The 21,397-nt window shown below is 43.1% G+C and overlaps 1 protein-coding gene across 12 annotated transcripts in view; it reads right to left on the reverse strand.

The window, feature by feature from the left end:
• EIF2AK4 (eukaryotic translation initiation factor 2 alpha kinase 4) overlaps window positions 1–21,397 on the reverse strand; it is a 109,015-nt gene that overhangs the window by 5,280 nt on the left and 82,338 nt on the right. For 6 of the 12 annotated variants that reach the window (XM_045900373.3, XM_064570690.1, XM_045900372.3 and 3 more), the window contains 8 exons: window positions 19,382–19,552; window positions 18,900–19,034; window positions 15,380–15,487; window positions 14,443–14,571; window positions 12,909–12,995; window positions 4,815–4,927; window positions 1,722–1,780; window positions 346–443 (listed from right to left, as the gene is read on the reverse strand). In XM_045900373.3, coding sequence (XP_045756329.1) covers window positions 346–443; window positions 1,722–1,780; window positions 4,815–4,927; window positions 12,909–12,995; window positions 14,443–14,571; window positions 15,380–15,487; window positions 18,900–19,034; window positions 19,382–19,552 — 900 coding nt within the window. Of the gene's footprint in view, window positions 1–345; window positions 444–1,721; window positions 1,781–4,814; window positions 4,928–12,908; window positions 12,996–14,442; window positions 14,572–15,379; window positions 15,488–15,721; window positions 16,135–18,899; window positions 19,035–19,381; window positions 19,553–21,397 lie in introns of those variants that run through there. The other 6 variants (XR_010405058.1, XM_064570692.1, XM_045900374.3 and 3 more) reach the window with 6 other exon arrangements.

Genomic DNA, 21,397 nt, shown 5'->3' on the forward strand with positions numbered 1-21,397 from the left:
TATGCAGGGAGAAACCTGCCTCAAGTCTTGGAATAGATCTCTTCTGCTTTGTTAGAACAGAAACAAAGCAACCCTGTCTGCCATTAGATCCAGATCAGAAAGTCTTTGTTTATATCTAGTAATTCTGACAGTAGGTACTTCTAGGTGCCCATAATGTACACGGACGCCTCTTTAGAGGACAAATGGGACAGAATCCTAACACCAGAGAGATGCTTAAATTTTCAGAAGCCACCAAGTTAAGGAAGTGGGAAGAAAACTCTTTCCAGGAAACCATTTCTTATCTTCTTTCCTGTTTTCTTCCTCCTTTGTAGCTTGACATTAGAAAGCTGAGGAAAGTGTGTGTACCTGAGTTTCATACCGCCGCCTAGTGTTGGCTGACAGCTTCTCTGGGGCTATCACACTCACAATGGGAACAACTGCTGCTCCGTGGATTTCAAACAAACCTGAAACAGAGAGTTGAAGAATTTATGGTCTTGGGACCACAGAGACGGCAGAGATGTAGAATCCACTCTGGTGTGATTCTATGGGCTAGATTCTGTCTGGGCTTTGTTTTCCATCTCTGCAACTAGCTGCACTTGACCTTGAGGAACCCAGAACCCTAACACCCAGCAGTTTTAGTGCTTCTGTCGACTCCCAGCCTTCTCTCAGGTGGAAGTGGGGGTGGAAGGTGACAAAAGCATAGGGAGGCTATATGAATCACCAAAACCTCATGAACCTAAGGGAAAAAAAATCAAACTTACTATTTCTCAAACTCCAATACTTTAAATTCCTCAAAGTATTTGAAATCTGACAGTGGCAGAAAGTCAACGCTAACAAACCAAAAAGACCCAGTTCTGTTAAAAGCCAAATACGTCGTCTTGTGGACGTAATTGGGACATTTCTTTTTCAGTAAGGTTGGCAGATGTGATGAAACTAAAGACCTAACTGTCACCACCGTTCCCTCTTGGCTTTCATGAAATATAAAACGTATACATGGTCTTTCTCAAGGTTATTTATTTATTTATTTATTTTAAGATTTTATTTATTTGAGAGAGAGAGCATGAGATGGGGGAGGGTCAGAGGGAGAAGCAGGCTCCCTGCTGAGCAGGAAGCCTGATGCAGGACTCAATCCTGGGACTCCAGGATCGTGACCTGAGCCGAAGGCAGTTGCTTAACCAACTGAGTCACCCGGGGGCCCCTCAAGGTTATTTCAATATATTATTCTTCAACCTTCTGTGTGGGGAAAATTCCCAGGAAAATTAACCACATTTAATCTATACAGTAAACTGAGTCAAAGGAAGATTAAACCAGTTGTGAAAATAAGACAGGAAGACAGAGCTGTATTATGATTAGAGGAACCACCGAACTCCTAGTCATTTTCTAGGATGTGAGTTTCAAAGCATAAATTCCATTTGGTAAAATTAATTGAATATGTTACTTTAAAAATACATTTCCGGGGCGCCTGGGTGGCTCAGTTGGTTAAGCGACTGCCTTCAGCTCAGGTCATGATCCTGGAGTCCCTGGATCGAGTCCCGCATCGGGCTCCCTGCTCAGCGGGGGGTCTGCTTCTCCCTCTGACCCTCTCCCCTCTCATGCTCTCTCTCTCTCAAATAAATAAATAAAATCTTTAAAAAAAAAAAAAACAAAAACATTTCCGATGCAACAAGGAGTCAGCCACAGCATGTTTATAGCAGTGCGCACACACACAGCATTATGATGTTTAGATTCTAATTAGTCAATACCTGAAGCATTAGAAAAGGAGCCCTTCAGATTTTGCACTGCAAGATTATCAGAAGCTTCTCTAAAAAAAAGCAAACAAAAACAATTAGAAAACAGTCAATAGCACAACACAACAAAGATACTTTAAAGTGAGCCATTTTTTCCTCTTAAATGTAAAAATTAAATATTGGTTATTAGTGGAAGAAAAAAATTGAACTTAATTATGCTTTTGGTCAAGAGCAAGTAAAAATTATAAAGGATATCATTTCAAATTAACAAATGCCTAAAGATAACATTTTGATTTATTCAGCTGTGTCTGAAACCCTGGCTCAACATAAGAAGCTAATTTCAATGAACTATAATGGGTGTTCTTTCCGCTCCCTTCACAATACAAGGAAACATTAGGGAGGGCATGCCCCACCTTTTTTAAAAGTGGCAGCAACCTTGGTGATCACCTGCAGGAGAACATTTAGTAAATAAGGAGATTCTTTCAAAAGCTGTGAATGGATATTCTTTAAAGATTGAATTAGTTTACAGCCTTTGAGAGACACAAGAGCACTTTATCTTGGGAAAACAGGGAAGTAATCATGCACATGGAGGAAAGATATTAAACTTTTCCCTGCTAAAACTGAATCCCATCTGGGCCTTTTATGTGTCTTAAAATATTCAGCTCATTTTATGTTTGCTCTTCTACACCTCTGCCTTTTTTTGGGGATCAGTAATCCTAATACCTGGTACTTCTAGAACATTCTATTTCCTCAGAAGAAGTGTGATGGTGAATTTATTCAAGCTAGGTGCAGGTGGGAGGGAGCCGGGGTGAGGGAGGGAGAAGAAAGTAAGAATGTTTGTTTGATATAAGCCATGGTTTTTCATGTTGGCACTATTGACATTTTGGGCCAGATAATTCTTGGATGAGGGTACGGGGGTGGGGGGGGGCAGTTAGTCATCCGCATGGTAGGATGATTAGTAGCACCACCAGTTCTAACAGCCTAAAATATCTGCCAACAGTGCCAAATGTCCCCTGAGAATCACTGATACAAGCAAAAAAGAGAGAAAAAAAAAAGTATTTTTGGTTATAAGTGTGTATATATATATATATATATATATATATATATATATATATATAAAGTTACACATTTATAGAAAATTATAGAAATTTAAAGAAAATTAAGATCCCTTATAATCCCACTAACCAGAAATAACTAGAATTAAAAACTGGGGGGGCACCTGGATGGATCAGTTGGTTAAATGTCTGCCTTCAGCTCAGGTCATGATCCCCAGGGTCCTGGAATCTAGTCCAGCATCAAGCTCTCTGCTCAGTGGGGAACCTGCTTCTCCCTCTCATTCTTCCTCCCATGCTCTCTCTCAAATAAAGAAAATCTTAAAAAGAAAATCGGATATATCATTCCAGACAATGTACGGGCTATATATTTTGGTTTTAAAAAACAGGATTATATATCTCTTTGTGGACAGATTTCCAGGTCAATAAATTCAGCTTTACTAGAATCATCGTTTTTTTTAAAAAAAAATTTTAAGATTTTATTTATTTATTTGGCAGAGAGGGACACAGCGAGAGAGGGAACACAAGCAGGGGGAGTGGGAGAGGGAGAAGCAGGCTTCCCGCGGAGCAGGGAGCCTGATGCGGGGCTCGATCCCAGGACCCTGAGATCATAACCGAGCTGAAGGCAGACACTTAACGATTAAGCCACCCAGATGCCCCTTAAAAATTTTTTTTTAAGTAAACCCTGCGCCCAATGTGGCCCTCGAACTCATGACCCTGAGATCAAGAGTCACATGCTCTAGTGAGAAAGCCAGCCAGGCGTCCCTAGAATCATCATTTTTAAAGGCTACACACCATTTCATTGTATTGACTATAATCCAAACAATCTTCTACCAATCAATGTTGTGATATTGTGAGATTCTCCAAGTGTGGTCCAGGGACCTCTGGAAGTTTCTGAGATCCTTGCACAGGTCTGCAAGGTCAGAAAAGTTTTCACCATAATATAAAATGTTATTTACCTTTTTTACAGATAAAAAAAACCTCTTCTAAACCTCTACCTTTTTTGGGTCATCCTTTCACAAATGTGTCATGGAATTTTCCAGAGACTGTATGATGGGTGATAGCACAACAGATTGAATACAGACGCAGATAGTGACAATCTAGTTTTTTCTATTAACATGTTAAAGAGATTACAAAAATGTAAAACAATGCATTATCTGTAAAATGTCAAATTGTCACTCTTCCAAAATTTGTTTTGGAAAATGGGTTTATTGTTTTATTTTTTTAAAGAATTTTAATTTGTGTGAGAGAGAGCATGGGGGGAAGAGGGGGAAGGAAAGAGGGAGAGGGCGAAGCAGACTCCCTGCTGAGCAGGGAGCCTGGGCTGGATCCCAGGACCATGAGATCATAACTGGAAGTGAAAGCTGATACCTAACTGACTGAGCCACCCAGGTGCCTCGGGTTTATTATTTTAAAATAAATATTTTTAAAATGTGTTTTAATTTCTAACAAATTATTGTAGATATAACCCACAAAAACAAAGCTCTTTGGTGCTCTCAAATAATTTTTAAGGGTATAAAGTGGTTCTCAGACCAAAAAGATTGAAACTGTTACAAACAATGCCTTGCTAGACATCTTTGTACATACCCCCATGGAATAATTTTTACTATAAATTCCTGAAAGTAGAATTACTGGGTATTTCTTTTTAATTTTTAGTTTTAAGGCAATTTTAACTTTCTTAAATTCCTGTCCAGAGAGTTGAAACAATCTACATTTCCATCATGAATATATGACATCTTTTCCCAGAATATATTAATCTTTCAATTACTTTGACAAACACTACCAAAATTTACTAATTAACAGACCTAATTTTGGCTCCTTGGGCCTTTCAAACTGATAAAATATTCTCTGACATGTTATGAAAAACAAACCCTGAAACTATGATTGTCTTATATAGGGGGGTCACATACTTAAACTGCTGAGCTATTCGGAAGCAACAGAATGATCCATTAAAAGTTATCGTGATGTATCTGTATTTCCCAAAAGGATCAAATTGATTTTTAAAGGTACAGAAGTTCTACAGGTATTCACAGCTGGTTTTCTGGGCTTTTGTTACCTGATAGTCCTTTCATCACTGACTTTAGTTCTGAGTTTCTGCAAAACGTGGTCTATAAGATCAGACTCCTGCACATGTTTCTCTGTTTGCCTTTCCTTCTCAAAAGACTTAACCTTAAAAAGAATGAAACAGAATCAGTTTCTGAAGCCAAAAGGCTGAATCAGAGTACAAAACTAAGTCAACAGTTGAGGTTGGTGGTTCTCACCAGGGGCGATTTTGCTTATCACAGGACATTTGGCAATGTTTGGAGAACTTTCTGGCTGTGACAGCTACAGGGGGTGCTACCAGCATCTCGTGGGTAGAGGCCTGGGGTGCTGTTCAACTTCCTGTAGGGCCCAGGACAGCAGCCCCTACAATTATCTGGCCCCAAATGTCACTGTGGCGGTTAAGAAACCCTGGTATAGACTAGAAAAGCTTATCATTGATGATAGGATTTAAAAAAAGCCAAGACTAACCAGCTCCTATTTCATTTGATTCTTCCACATATTCTTCCCCTTAAACATCCCGATGGTCAGTCACCATTTTCCACAGCACTCCCCTCTCCGTTCCAAACTCAAGTCCTGTCATCCACTTCTATGGTACCTCCTCTCTCATCTTCACTCCATGGCCAGCACCCAACCTTGGCTTCAAACAGCCTTATATTCTTCCCACTGCCATTTTCCACTCACTCCGTTCCATGCTACACACCCCTGCAGATGAATTTTTCTCACATACCACTCTGATGTCCCCGTCTGTCCAAAACATGCTGGCTCCCCACTCGCTGCTACATAAAGTCCAAATTCCCTGGTTCGCATTTTGCTCTCCATGATCTGGTTAAAACCATTCTCTCCTGCTGAAGTATCCTTCTGCTTCACCCAAAGTAGACTTATTCTGGGTAATACCAGAATAGTTCTCTGCTGGCCTCCCTCTTTGGAATAGGCTATTCAAAGAATTACCATTATCTTTGCCATTCCTTCTGCTTAAAAGTCCCTTTCAGCACACATCTCTATCCTGCCCATCCATGAGGGTCCCCCATAAATCTACCTCTACCCTGAAGATTTCCCTGCTACCGCTGAGGTAATCTCCCAGGCTGATGAACCCTCAGAGAACTTGCACTGTAGGACTCTCATGGCATTTAGCACTTTCTAGCTCATAATCATGCATGATTGTGTTATGTTCCCTACCAGATTATGGGATCCTTGACAGCAGGGCCTGACGCGTCAATGTCCCTATATCCTTTGGGATCTTAAATTCCATCCCTCCCACACTGTGAACACTTAAAATGCATTTGCTGACTGGATGAATGAAGTGATGTCTTGCCCTTCAAATACGGAGATGATGCAAGATTCAAAACATAGATAGGCTGGAACAATGTGCTAGAATGAACAAGATCACATTTAATGGAGATTAATATGAAGTCCTGTAATGAAAGCCCTCATTGTAGGTGGCCAGCCAGACATGGTGATAACTGTGAAAAGGCCAATGGGTTTTAGTTGCTAAGTTCAGTACAAGCCAAAGAGCCACAAGATTGCTAAGAGTTCACTAGTAAACTTTCTGGGGAGAAATAGGGTATCTGGAATGAGGGAGGTCAGAGACCATTCTCATTTAGTTAGAATATGCCTAGAGTGCTCTGCAGAATTCTAGTATCACATTTAAAGACAGACATTGACAAGGCATGTCTAGAGGAGGTTAACTAGGAGGGTCAAGGATTTGGGAAATCATGTTATGAGGAATGGCTTAAGTAACCAGAATGTTTAAACCAGAAAAGAGGACAGAGTGACATGGCAGTCGTCTCCTACAATTTATTTGAAGGTAGCTGAGAGGGGGAAAAAATTAGACTTGTTAGGCAGAACTAAGACCACGGAGTGTAAATTTTGGGAAGGAAACTGATTCAAGTTTTTAAAATTTGTTAATCATTTTAGCAGTGTGTTATGGCTCAGATTACCCAGCAGAAGCTTGATGCAGTCACTGCTCTGGAAGAGGCCTGATCAGTAGTTCTTAGGGTCACTTAGGATTTTGTGACTAATAAGCAGACGAGTAGTGGGGACTTCCAAATCTTCCCATAAAGGATAAACTACTACAAGAAGTGCCTTCCTGCCTTAAACAATTACAAAGTCAAAGAAAACACATAGGACAATGGTTTCTCAGACCTTAGACAACAAGCAGTGGAGAACTATTTTCCAAGAGAAGGGAAACAAAGTGCCCTACCAGTGCCCGTTTACTGTGCTGAGGGAGCCTGCAGATTGCAGCACAGGAACGCGAAACCCAAACAGAGACCGGGAGTCTTGCCAAGGTGGGGAGACAGTTTAGGTAGACCCAGATGGCTAGAGGCTATGAGGCAGAGGACTGAAGAGTAGAGTGCTCCACACTCAGATCAATTTCTGAAACTCTGTGGAGAAGTCCCCTCAATTCTTGCCAGAGAACTGATCTGTGCTTTAAGGAAAGAAAACTGCCCAGGCTGGGGAAACAACCGCCAGAAATGAATAGGCGTCATAATTTCTGGAATTCACAGGGGCTGGAAATAGTTCTTATTCTTACCAGGGTAGAAAGACCTCAGAATACACAGGGCAGCAGGCAGAATCCTCCTAAGGGTATTCCTTACTAGTAATGGAGCCAACTCAGGCCTAGACTAACGGCTGCCCTGGATCTGCCCTAACAACGCATAAAATGAAGCCTGGAAAAAGATCAAGCAATTCAAGAATTTTAACTACACCCCAGAACAAAGCCCAACAGTATTTATAGGGACATAAAACCTAGCACCCAGAAATGTAAAATTCATAATGTCCAACAACCAATCAAAAGTTACTGGCAGGAGGGCCTGGGTGGCTCAGTCAGTCAAACGTCTGCCTTCGGCTTAGGTCATGGTCCCAGGGTCCTGGGATCGAGCCCACACTGGCCTCCCTGTTCAGTGGAGAGTCTGCTTCTCCCTCTCCCTCTGCCTCTGCCTGCAGCTCCTGCTTATTCTCTGTCAAATAAATAAATAAAATCTTAAAAAACAAAAAAACTACTGGCACGCAAAGTGGTAGGAAAATATGACTTATAACCAGAAGAAATGACAGATTCAGAAGTGTCAAAAATGATGGAATTAGTAGGCAAGTACCTTAAAACGACTATTTTTTTTTTAAGATTTTATTTTTAAGTTATCTCTACACCCAATGCGGGGCTTACGCTCACAACCCTGAGATCAAGAGTCACATGCTCTACTGACTGAGCCAGCCAGGTGCCCCTAAAATGACTATTTTAAATCTTATAAAAAATGTAAAGGAAACAAAAACTCTAAGAGAGAAATGGAAGATATATAAAGATACAAATATACAGATGAAAAAATACATAAGAAATGCAAAGGGATTAACAGCAGATGAGATATTGCAAAAAAGATCAGTGAATGGTCCCAAATAAAGCAAAGAGAAAGGGAAAAAACAAAACAAAAACAGAGTCTTAATGAGCTGTGTGTCAATATCAAATGATTAATATACTGTAATCAGAGTCCTACAAGGAAAAGAGAAAAGGGGGGGGGGGCGCCTGGGTGGCTCAGTCATTAAGCATCTGCCTTCGGCTGAGGTTGTGATCCTAGGGTCCTGGGATCAAGCCCTGCATCGGGCTCCCTCCTCGGCAGGAAGCCTGCTCCTCCCTCTCCCCCCGGCTTGTGTTCCCTCTCTTGCTGTGTGTCTCTCTCTGTCAAATAAATAAATAAAATCTTTGGGGGGGAGAAGGGACAGAAAAATATTTGAAGAAATAATGTCTGAAATTTTTCTAAATTTTTTAAAAAATTTTATTTATTTATTTGACAGAGGGCACAAGTAGGCAGAGCAACAAGCAGAGGGAAAGAGAGAAGCAGGCTCTCTGCAGAGCAGGGAGCCCGACATGGGGCTCGATCCTAGGACCCCAGGATTATGACCTGAGCCGAAGGCAGACACTTAACCGACTGAGCCACCCAGGCACCCTCTAAAATTTTTTTTAAAAGGTTTATTTATTAGAGAGAGAGAGAGAGAACACATGCACTAGTGGGGGCAGGATCAGAGCCAAAGGGAGAAGCAGACCCCCAGCTAAGCAGGGAGCCCAACTGAGGGCCCAATCCTGGGACCCTGGGATCATGACCCAAGCCAAAGGCAGAGGTTTAACCGACTGAGCCATGCAGGTGCCCCTGAAGATTTTCTGTATTTTATGAAAACCATAAATCTACAGTTCAAAAAAGTCCTAGCTATGAATACCAAGTATTAGAATATAGAGAATACCACACTGAGATATATCATATTCAAATTGCAGAAAATCAGTGACAGAAGAAAATCTTAGAAGCTGTCAGAAAATAAAGAGCATACATAGAGAATCAAAGCAGACTTTTAATAGAAACTACCATCATGTCAGAAGACAATAAAACACATCTTTAAAATGCAAAAAAAAAAAAAAAAAAGTCAATCTTGAATTTTATATCTAGCAAAAATATCTTTCAAAAATGAAGGTGAAGGGGTCGGTTGGGCATCAGACTCTTGGTTTTGGCTCAGGTCATGATCTCAGGGTTGGAGATTGAGCCCTGTGTCGGGCTCCACGCTCAGCAGGAAGTCTGCTTGAAATTCTCTCCCTCTCCCTCTGTCCCTCCTCCTGCTTGCTCTCTCTGTAAAATAAATAAATCTTTTTTTTTTTTTTTTGAGATTTTATTTATTTGTCAGAGAGAAAGAGAGAGAGAACACAAGCAGGGGAATGGCAGGCAGAGGGAGAAGCGGGCTCCCTGCTGAGCAAGGAGCCCTATGCCGGGACTCGATCCCAAGACCCCGGGATCATGACCTGAGCCAAAGGCAGGCGCTTAGCCAACTGAGCCACCCAGGTGTCCCTAAAATAAATAAATCTTAAAAGAAAAAAAATGAAGGTAAAATGAAGACTTTCTCAGACCAATAACAACTGAGAAAATTCACGACCAACAGACCTGCACAGGCCAGAAATAAAGGAAATTCTTCAGGCAGAAGGAAAATGAAGTCAGAATGATGTCTGCCTCAACATAGTAGTAAACAGTTCCAGAGATGGTAAATATGTGGGTAAATATAAAGGACATTTCCCCCCCTTATTTTAAAAACCTCTTTAAAAAATAACTAAAGCCAAAATAAGGGGCGTCTGGGTGGCTCAGTTGTTAAGCGTCTGCCTTCGGCTCAGGTCATGATCCCAGGGTGCTGGGATCGAGCCCTGCATCGGGCTCCCTGCTCAGCGGGGAACCTGCTTCTCCCTCTCCCTCTGCTGCTCCCCCTGCTTGTGTTCCCTCTCTCACTGTGTCTCTGTCAAATAAATAAATAAAATCTTTAAAGCCAAAATAAAAACAATGTATTGTGGAGTTTATAACATATGTAAGAAAAAATACTTGGCAACAATAGCACAAAGAAATAGAGAAGGGAAATGGAAGTATTCTGTTTTAAGGTTCTTACACTGTATGTGAAAGGCATATAATATTTTTTGAAGGTAGAATGTATAAGTTAAAGATGTACACTGTAAACCTTAAGAAGTCACCAAAAACAGGAGTAATGGTTAGCAAACCAGTAGGAGAGATCTAAAAAAAGAAGGTATGAAAAGAAAAAAATGGAAAAAAGAACAGATGGAATAATTAGAAAACAAATAGTAAAATGGTAGATTTAAACCCAACCATTTCAATAACTGCATTACATATAAATGGTCTAACCATTCCCATTAAAAGACGGGGATTGTCAGAGTAGATCAAAAAAGCAAAACTCAACTGAGTGTCTCTAAGAAACCCACTTTCAAGACACAGATGGGATGGAAACAGACATGCCATGCAAACACTAATCGAAAGACCTCAGAACAAGAAATATTATCAGGGATAAAGAAGAACATTTCATAATGATAAAGAGGTCAATTCATCAGATAGAAAATTCTAAATGTGTATTCAGCAAATAACAGAGCTTCAAAATGCACAAAACAAAACTGATAGAACTAAAAGGAGAAATAGATAAATCTACAATGATAGCTGGAGATTTTGACACTCCTCTCTCAGTAACTGATTGAGCAAGTAGACAAAATGATTAGTAACGATACAGAAGACTTCGGCAACACCATCATCTAATTTGACCTAACTGATGTTTATCAAACAACTCCTCCTAATAAGGCAGAATACACATTCTTCTCAAGTGCACATGAAACATTCATAGTTAACAGACAATTATTTTTTACTTTAAAACGTGGCTCAGTAAAATTAAAAGGACTGAAATCATACAGAGTATGTTCTTTGATCACAAGGGAATTAAATCATTAGAAATCTTTAAAGATGACATAATGAGCGCTGGGTATTATGTAAGACGAATCACTGACCTCTCTACCTCTGAAACTTTAATACAATATATGTTAATTGAATTTATTTTTTTTTTAAATATTTTATTTATTTTGACAGAGAGAGAGAGTGGGAGAGGGAGAAGCAGGCTTCCCACTGAGCAGAGAGAGCCCGACGTGGGGCTCGATCCCAGGACCCTCGGATCATGACCTGAGCCGAAGGCAGGTGCTTAACTGACTGAGCCACCCAGGCACCCGTTAATTGAATTTAAATAAAAAAATAAAAATTTTAGGGCGCCTGGGTGGCTCAGTCGTTAAGCATCTGCCTTCAGCTCAGGTCATGATCCCAGGGTCCTGGGATCGAGTCCCACATTGGGCTCCCTGCTCGGCGGGAAGCCTGCTTCTCCCACTCCCCCTGCCTGTGTTCCCTTTCTCGCTGTCTCTCTCTGTGTCGAAAAATAAAAAAATAAAATCTTAAATAAAAAAATAAAAATTTTAAAAAAAGGAAAGAAATCATGAAAGAAAGATAGTTGGAAAATACCTGAATATTTGGAAGTTAAGCCACACACTTCTAAATAACCTGTGGATCAAAGAAATCATCAAAGAAACTAGAAAGTATTTTGAACTAAATGAAAATGAAAGCATTACATCATTAAATGCTTATACTTAGATAAGTCAAGTCTAAACTTATTGATCCATGCCAGGTGCCAACTTTTTTTTCCCCCCTGTAAAGGCTCAGGTAAGTATTTTAGGCTTTGCGGGCCACATACTGTCACATCCTTGTTTTTTTTTTAAACGGAGAATGTAAAAAAGATTTGTAGTTCACAGGCCATACAAAAATAGGCTGTGTGCCAGATTTGGCCTACGGGCTGTAGTTTATCTACCCCTAACCTAAAGTTCCACCTGAAGAAACTAGAAAAGGAATAAACTAAATCCACAATTAGCAGAATGAAGAAGAATAGAATGGAAATCAGTAAAATAAAAAACAAATGAACAAAAAAATAAGAGAAAAATCAATGACATCAAAAGCTGGTTTTCTGAAAAGACAAATGAAATTGATAAACCTCTAGCCAGCCTGGTGAAGTAAAAAAAGGGGAAGGATGGGAGACATAAATTACTAATTAGCAGGCATGAAAGAGGGGATTATCATTACTGATCCTACAGATAATAAAAGAGAATATTTGAAAATTTAGATGAAATGGGAACATTCTGGGGAAGATACCAACTACTCAGACTCACTTACTCAGAAAGAGGACCTGAACGGCTCTCTGTCTAGGCCCTTGTGGCTTCACTGCTGAGTCTGACCAAACATCTAGGGATGAAATAATACCACCTGTACACAAAAATCTTTCAGAAAACAGAAGAGGAGAGGACACTGTCCAACTCATTGATGAGGCCAACATTACCCAGATATCAAAACCTGACAAAGACATTAAAAGGGGGGAAATACGTTGATTTTTTTTTTTCCTTAAAAACAGAAATAAAGGTTAGAAGTTGGTATATTTCTGAACTTTGTTAAGTTAAAGGTAACAGTAAAACTGGTTAGGAAACAGCCACAGGACATGCCAACCAGCAGGTTATCAGTGTGGTCATTCTTCTTATTTTCTGAGATGAAGAAAGCGAACAGAGGTAGAAAACTAGGGAAAACCTACTGCCACTATTTCTGATTTTTGATTTTTTAAGCTGGGAGGGAAGGGTTCCGATTCAGACTGTCTCTTACTCTATAGCCTTTCTCCAAACACAGGCCCAACAAATACAATAACGGATTTTCACCCACACCCAAGGCCAGGGGACAGCGGGAAGTGGGAATGTGACTGTGAACCGCGCACGACTTCCTTGGCTCTGTACCTTGACGTAGCTGCCTCCTTTATCCGAGACGAGGGCCACGTAGGTGATTTCGTGATGTCGGCAGTATTCCTGTAGCTCCTCTTGGGACTGAAACAAGCACAGCATGTGAGATAAACACCGAGCGCCTAGAGCGGCTCAAGGACTCAGGGAGACTGAAAACACGGTGTCCAAGTGTAGTGTCAAAGGGCCTTGCTAACCTGCTGACTCCCGGAGCGATCAGTGTTAAGCCGGAAGAGTAAGAATTCAAAGGAGCGGGAAGACCTTGCTTTTCTTACTGTCACCGCTGTCCTCAGGGGCCATGGACAATCCGTGTGCTCGCGGCACAGTAAGACACGGTTTTCAAAAGCTTCAAATCTTGGTGCAAGGTGCCCAAGTTACACGGTACGCACACATACAACGAGAAGGCCTTTGAGGAAAGCCAAGGCAACAAAAAACGGCGGACGGCGTAAAGCAGAAGTGAAGCCTAAAGCCACCAAGCAGCGGAGCAGGGACGCCTGCAGGGTCTGCCGCGGGGCAGGACTGAAGTCGGTTTCTGGAAGAACACTCCTCTAACAATTTATGCAACACGGGAACCAATGGAAGAGGACGCTGCTCTGTCGAATGATTAAAAATCAGTGCTCAGCAGACTGAGGAGGTTTTCCTAACACACACCAAGACGGACAGCAGCAGGAGGGAGGGAGGGTGGAGGTTCTGTTTCCCTGGGCGTCGCTTCAGGCTCTGGGGCGCCTGAGTGCGGGCGAACTGGACCATACGCCCTTCTGTGATCTGCTGGTGGCAGGTAGACGTTCTCTACCGGCCCCCCTTTCCGAAGGGCAGGCGGGTTCAAGGCTGCTCCTTTCCTCACTTCCAGCCCCACAGCAGGCTGCTGGGGGGGGTCTGAGGAGAGACAGCCACCCACACAGCTCAACACGGAACGCCTTTGGCAAGTGTGCGAGCCTGGATCCCGGCCCTGCAAAGACGGCCCAGCCTCATCCCTGGGGGAGTCTGTTCGCTTCTAGGGGCAAGGGAACTCTGAGTTACGGATCTTGAGACAGGGAGACGACCTGGATCAGCTGGGTGGCATCAGTGTAATTACAAGGATCCTTGTGAGAGGAGACAGGAGGGTCAGAGACGGAGAGACAGAAAGAGAGGTCAGAGAGGACAGAAAATGCTACCCTGCTGAGTTTGAAGGTGGAGGAAGGGACTACGAACGGAGGCATGCTGGAGGCCTCCCAGGGCTGGATAAGGCAGGGGAATGGATTCTCCCCCTCAAGCCTTCTGAAGGAACGGGCCCTGGCAGACACCTTGACTGGAGCCCAGTGGAACTAGTGTTACACTTCTGAATGCCAGAAATGTGAGATAACCAGCCTGTATTGTTTTAAACCAAGGAGTTGTGGTCCTTCGTTCCTGTAACAATCAGAAGCTAACACCGGAAGTGACTCTAACGAGAGAGAAGTTGAGTTTGAGAGAACCCTACTCTAAGGCTGGGGAGGACGATCGGCCACAGCAGCCGGGATGCATGCACTCCACTCAGGGGCACTTTGTGTCTCATTACCTGTGACCAGTCATACATGATTTGTGCTGTGATTCCCGCGGACCAGAGTTTCTGGGCTAGGTTGATGGCCCTGGACATGGACATCTGGCCAACACTTACGATCAGGAGGTCGCAAGAGCTTATTGTAACCTGGATCAGAAAGAGAGTGGTTACATTTAGAGGAGCCACACTGTGGGCCTGTAGGAGGGGAGGCAGCACGCATGTGAAGACAGGCATCTCAAAATCTTGTAAGCAACAGAAGTCTGGGCTTCACAATGACATATACTAAATAAATAAATAAAAAACGTCAAGGGGCGCCTGGGTGGCTCATTTGTTGGGCGTCTGCCTTCGGCTCAGGTCATGATCCCAGGGTCCTGGGATCAAGCCCCGCATTAGGCTCCCTGCTCCGCGGGAAGCCTGCTTCTCCCTCTCCCACTCTCCCTGCTTGTGTTCCCTCTCTTGCTGTGTCTCTCTGTGTCAAATAAATAAAATCTTAAAAAAAAAAAAAAAGTCAAAAACCTTTTATATTAGTCTTTTTAGAAAATTATTTCAGCTATCCTAAGCCGTCAGGAAGATATTCTTTTCCTCTGGGAAAACTAATCTTGTCTGAAACAAAAAGGAAAAAGAACCATTTCTAGCTCTTAGAGTGCGGCAGGATTTCTGAGCAAGGGGCTCTGATAGGCGTCTGCCAACATCTATAGCTCCCATGTACAGAGTGCATCAGACACGAGGAGAGTGAGGCCAGGCAAAGACGGAGGAGCTGTCTGAGGTCCCCCTGAGGGAGGCTAAGGACTTAGACGCAAGGACGGATGCCAAGTCCTAGGCTTGTCCATCATGGCAAAGATGAACCCCCCAAAGCCTCGGTCTATTGCCACGTCCAGGGCTCCATATAAAGGACTATAAAATGAAAGACCACTCAGAGCCCACTGGAAAGCTGGAAAGCAAAACTGGAACTTACAGGTTCTTCCATGTTGAGGATCGCTGCAGATATCTTGTCTATAGCTATGCTGACCCCAACAGCAGTGGGGATTGGTCCCAGAGCCTGGGGTCCTCTAAACTGGGGAATCTGGGAAGAAAGGCACAGCTTTGGTTATGAAAGAGAGAAGAAACTGTAACCATAAGCAAAGCAATGACTGGAGGGCACACACTTGTCAGCAACTTCTCATCAAAGGGTTCAACCAAGAAGTAAGTACGTGTGTGGTAGGGAGAGTGAGAGAGAGAGAGAGAAGGGGGGCCGGGGGAGGGAGAGGTGGGAGCACGCACACGTGCCAACTGAGGAAAAAAGTAACAAATGCTGCACCTAGAGCTGCACTGCGGAACACGGCGGCCACCTGCCACATGTGGGCTTCAACACCTGCAATCTGACTAATCCAAACGGACAGGCGCTGTGTATGTGAAGTACACAGAGGCTGCAGAGACTCAGAATGGAAAAAAAAAAAGAGGATATAAAATGGCTCATTAATCATATTGAGATGTCTGATTATATGCTGAAATAGTATTTGGGGTATATTGGGTTAAATATACACTGATCTGCAAAATCTTAGGAAAAAGGGGCGCCTGGGTGGCTCAGTCGTTGGGCGTCTGCCTTCGGTTCAGGTCATGATCCCGGGGTCCTGGGATCGAGCCCCGCATAGGGCTCCCTGCTCGGCGGGGAGCCTGCTTCTCCCTCTCCCGCTCCCCCTGCTTGTGTTCCCTCTCTTGCTGTGTCTCTCTCTGTCAAATAAAAAAAAAAAAAAATCTTAAAAAAAATTAAATAAATAAAAATAAAAAAAAAATCTTAAAAAAATTTTTTTTTGAAAATTTGGACTGTATGTTGAAACAACATTTTGGATATTTGGGTTAAATAAGATATTATTAAAATAAATTCCACCTTTTTCTTTTTATTTGCTTTATGTCCCTAGATAATTTAAAATTACATAGGTAGGTTCTGATTCTGGACCAAGACAAGAACACTTCTCTCTATTCCTCCCGCTAAGTAGAGCTAAAAATCCTGGACATTACTTATAAACAAACATGAGACGACTATGAAGTGAAGAGAAGGCAGCACACGGGCATGGGAACTGTAGGATCTGAGGGTAACACATGCTGACAACCCAGAAATGCCAAGGAGAACCAACAGAAGGTCCCCAGGAAACCCGCTCTCGCTAGCCAAAACATGAAGAAAGGGGCAACCCGGCAGGGCCGAAAATGTTTATATAACCCCTGCCCTGCTCCAGCCAAACACTACAGTAAAAGGTCCGCCCCCACCAGCAAAGGCTGAGTGGGGGCCCACACCTTTACTCAGATGTAAGGGGCCCCCCTCTCTCACCAAGCTCCAGCTGGGTAGCATCAGAGAAGACTAAATGGGAGCCAGGACTTTTCTTATCTGCCTGGGGTAGTGCTCCCTACCCCCCAAACAGTGTCAGGAACTGAAGGATTACAGATCCTCATGTCCACCCAAGCAGTAACGAGGCCACCCTCCCTGTGGGGGTGGTGCCCAAGGCGGCTGAGTGGGAGGCTGGAACGTTCCCTGCTCTCCAGCAGTCTCCTGCCACTTCCCCCACCCCTCACCATAGTACCAGTAAAGGCATGTGGGAACAGGAACAGGGCACCCCTCCCAGCCTAGGGATATTGAAGCAAGCAGAGTAAGGAACCTGAATCTTTACCCTTGACCAAGAGTAGCAAGGTGGCACCTCCTGCCCCTACTTGTGCTTTCAGGGGAGGCCTGCTAAACCTAAAGATCTAGCTAAGCTCCAGAGTCTCATAATACTTAAAATATCCAGGGTCCAAGTGAAAATCATGCATCATGGCAAGAACCAAGAAGGTCTCAAAATGTATAAAAGACAATCAACAGACAGGATGACACAGATGTTGGAACTATCTGACGGACTTTAAAGCAACCACCACGAAAAGCATGACGAACAGGCTTGGGACCAAAAAAAAAAAAAAAAAAAAATAGAAAGTCTCAGCAGAGAAGTAGGAGATTAAAAAACCTCTGGATGGGCTCAACAGCAGAATGGGGAAAACGGTGGAAATAATCAATGAAACTGAAGATGAAACAATAGAAACCATTCAATCTGAAGAAGAGAGAAAACAGACTGTAAAGCAGAAGGCCCCAGAACCTCAGGGATATAACAAAAACTTGAACATTTGTCATCAGAGTCCTAGAAGGAGAGCAAAAAGAGGGTAAGATGTAAGAGATATTAGAATAATATGCCCGAAACATGCCTTTACCGGTACTGTGGGGAGGGTGGCCTCGTTACTGTTTGGGTGCAGGTGAGGGTCTGTAATCCTTCAGTTCCTCCACTGACACTGTTTGCCACTGACACTGTTTGGGGGTGGGGGGCACTACCCCAGGTAGATATAAAAGTCTTAGCTCCCATTTAGTCTTCTCTGATGCCACCCTGCTGGGGGGCTTGGTGGCGGGCCCACACTGGAAGAGGACTTAAACCTCTAGATTCAAGAAGCTGAGATAATCCTGGGCGCCTGGGTGGCTCAGTTGGTTAAGCGACTGCCTTCGGCTCAGGTCATGATCCTGGAGTCCCTGGATCGAGTTCCGCATCGGGCTCCCTGCTCGGCGGGGAGTATGCTTCTCCCTCTGACCCTTCCCCCTCTCATGTGCTCTCTCTCATTCTCAAATAAATGAATAAAATCTTTAAAAAAAAAAAAAAAAAAAAAAAGCTGAGATAATCCCAAAGAGTACAAATCCAAAGAAAGTCATGCCAAGACACGTTCATGATCAAATTTCAAACTAAAGACAAAGAAAAAAAAATCTTAAAAGCACTGAGTGAAAATCAACTTTCCTAGAGGGGAAAACTCAAACAACAGCTCATTTCTCATCAGAAACCAGAAATTTGGGTCAAGTACAACAGACTTTCTTCTTCTCTTGAGTTTCTCAGCGTTTGACAGTTGAAGCAAAAAGCCAAACACTGTCTGATGTGGACATCAATGTATGGAGAGGAAATATTTAAGACAATTATATTATAAATGGCAGGAAGGGTATAGGGACCTCCAGGGAGGTAAAGGTTCCATACTTCACTTGAACTAGTAAATGTCAGCACCCACGGATCTTCATGGTGATAGAGGAGCATATCTGTATCTCGGTTGTGGTGGTGGTGACGAGACCCCACACACACAGTAACAACGGCACAGAGTTATACACATACAGTGTACCAACGTCCGTGTCCTGGTTTTGATTATTTTATTCTAGTTCTGCCAGATTTAACCATTCAAGAAAATGGAGCAAAAGGTACGCAAGATCTTTCTGTACTATCTTTGCAACTTCCTGTAAACCTGTAATTATTTTAAAATAAAAAGTCACAAACACTACAAATGTGGTCCAGAGTGTTTTTCTATTCCTAGCTAAAAGGCATGCAGGTGTTCAATTATACCACTGGTTCAGTTTTTCTGAAGCTTTGGAATATTTCAAACCACCACCTGAGAAAGAAAGGAAATTAAGCCAGACTAAATCAACCAACAAATCCGGGGTGAGCCCTCACCAGCAGGTCGTATCTGCCACCGGCGGCAAGGATTTCCGACACAGCCCTCTGCCTCCGTCTGATGACTGCCACAAATTGGAAGATGACTCCGTTGTGCTGTTGTACCTTGTAAACCAAGCCCAAATTGATCGAGACCTGTGAAGTACAAGCCCACGCAAACATGTCAAGGGCATGGTTTTCCATGGGTAGCATCAGAGCAATCAGGAATATGTCTAAGTATAGCCTGCCAGGTGAAGACTCTGTTCTCTTCAGGAATCAGCACTTGGCTGAGGCTAACTGACATCGTCAGACTTGCCGTACCATAGGAATTGTGATGCTTGCAAGGACATTCTGATTGAAGCCAAAATCGTTACTAGAAATCCAAAATGGGGAAAGCAGAGTTCTGGTGGGGGGAGAAAACGCGTCCTAGCATTAACTCAAAAACCCCATTTCGCCCTGTGCAGGCACCACAGACCCACAGGGGAATCCAGCGGTGGCCCAACCTGTAACTTGATGCCGAGTTTCTTCAACAGCCCGACAATCTCCTCTAGGTCTTTTAAGCCGTACTTCACCAGTTGGGCAACGCCTGTTTTCTGTTTTATTAATGAATTTATTGCCGGTGTTAGATCTTGCAAATCTCCCTTCTGCTCGATGAATTTGTAGAGTCGACACAGCTGGAAAGCAAAGAGGCACACTTAGCTTCCGATCCCTGGCAGGGAAGACACACTCCACACAGTGTTCAGACGTACGGGGGACAGAGCGGAGCTTCCGCACCGCCAGGAGCAGGGATTTTGTGGTCAGAGGCCATTTTAACCTTTACTGGGAACCTGACTACGGATTACCCTTTTCCAGCAACTCAGAAGCACCTCACAGGAGTGCTTTGGGCACCTACTCCCAGTGAATGCTGCCCCCAGCAGAGCAGTCCCTTGTACTAGCTGAGCCACCATGACAATATTTCCAAGCCAGGATTGTTCTTTTTTACCTTCCTCATTCTCATCAACTCCCGTTCCTGCAGGCACAGAAACGGGGAGGGCAGTGGGGGGAACACACAGGAAGGCAAAGTCTGACTGGTTCTAATTCTACTCTGAAGTAGCCAGAAATTCCCTCTGCTCCCTTTGCTTGAATCATTCCTGTTTGGAGCCTTGGGGTGCCACTCGGGTGTCACCTCCCAGACAGCCCCCTGATCCTTCCCTCCCTCTGGCTCACACCTCCATCCCAGCTCCCAGCCGCTGTACCCATCGTCTTCCACACGAGGGCAATGGCTAGAGATGATCTGTGGGCCAGGCCCAGTCCCTGGCACATAGCAGGGGAAGCAGGAACTACGGTCTAAACCAGAAAGAAATTTCCACTCGAGCTCCTGGGAGTTGAACAGAATTATAGCTATTTTAAGACTATATAAGCATAACCTGGTTCAATGATAAATTGGCACATGGAAACAGAGCTGAATGAAGACTCAGCTTATTTCAGTTTAATGTAAGAATCATACACCACATGTATTTTTTTAAATCCAAAAAGTAATATAATCTCAATTTCCTTACTATATTAAATGTTTTTCTTCTTAAAAAACTATTTCTTCTCAAATTTTAACATTAAATTACCCCAGAACAATAAACTCCCAGAAGCACTAGAGTTGCTCTCTCCAGATAAGCATCTTCACCCCATCATCAACAAACTCCATGTGACTTTGGACAAGTCACAGCATCTCTGGGCCGGAGGTGCCTCATCTGTAAAATCAGAACACTGGGCCAGACACTGGCTTGCACTATTTCTACTTCCTTTTCTAGAATCTTCAGAGTTCCATTTTTATATAATGACAGCACCAAATGTCTTTATTAGGTGCTAATTTTTCCATTTTTAAGCTAATCAAACATACAACTTTGATGCTCATCATCAGATAACCAGAGGTTTAACAAAAAGAAGATTTTAGCAACTGAGGCAGCTATCGTGTGCAAGTGTGAAATATGTTTGAAATGTGACATTAGTTCAAAGAACCTTTTGGGCTTGAGCCTTCAGGTAAGGAATCACCAGATTGGGCAGTTTCTTGAGCAGATTCTTCATGCTATTTATATATGGAACTATTTCTGCTCATAGGTATGTGCTGTGTACTTGTCTAGAGAATTATGTAAATAGTGTGCTTCATATTAAAATATTTTATCACTGGTCACTTAATATCCATTAATATCTCCTCCTCTATGTAACATCTAAAATTTAACCTGGCTTAATTTCTCGAACTCCTAGGCTGTGTCATCTGGTTGACTCTCCCTAACTGACTGCATGCTGACTGCTATGAGCTGCAGTGTGTGTGTGCAAGTTTGGTTAGAGAGCCGAGGGTAGACAGATGCTGCACGGAGCCCCCCATGGCTTTTTAAAAGGCCAATATGAATTAAGTTGGAAGCAGCCGGTGGAGTCTTCAGCTGACTCCTTTATGCCTACAGCACTATGTCCGCCATACTGTAGGTGTGTAGGTCAAAAGAATGAGCATTTCTGCCTGGCCTGTGTATAGTCATATTTTAATCTAT

This window comes from Mirounga angustirostris, unplaced genomic scaffold (assembly GCF_029215605.1).
Source record: "Mirounga angustirostris isolate CCGP_5_RB_7025 unplaced genomic scaffold, mMirAng1.0.hap1 SCAF_9, whole genome shotgun sequence".
Classification (NCBI taxonomy): Eukaryota; Metazoa; Chordata; class Mammalia; order Carnivora; family Phocidae; genus Mirounga; species Mirounga angustirostris.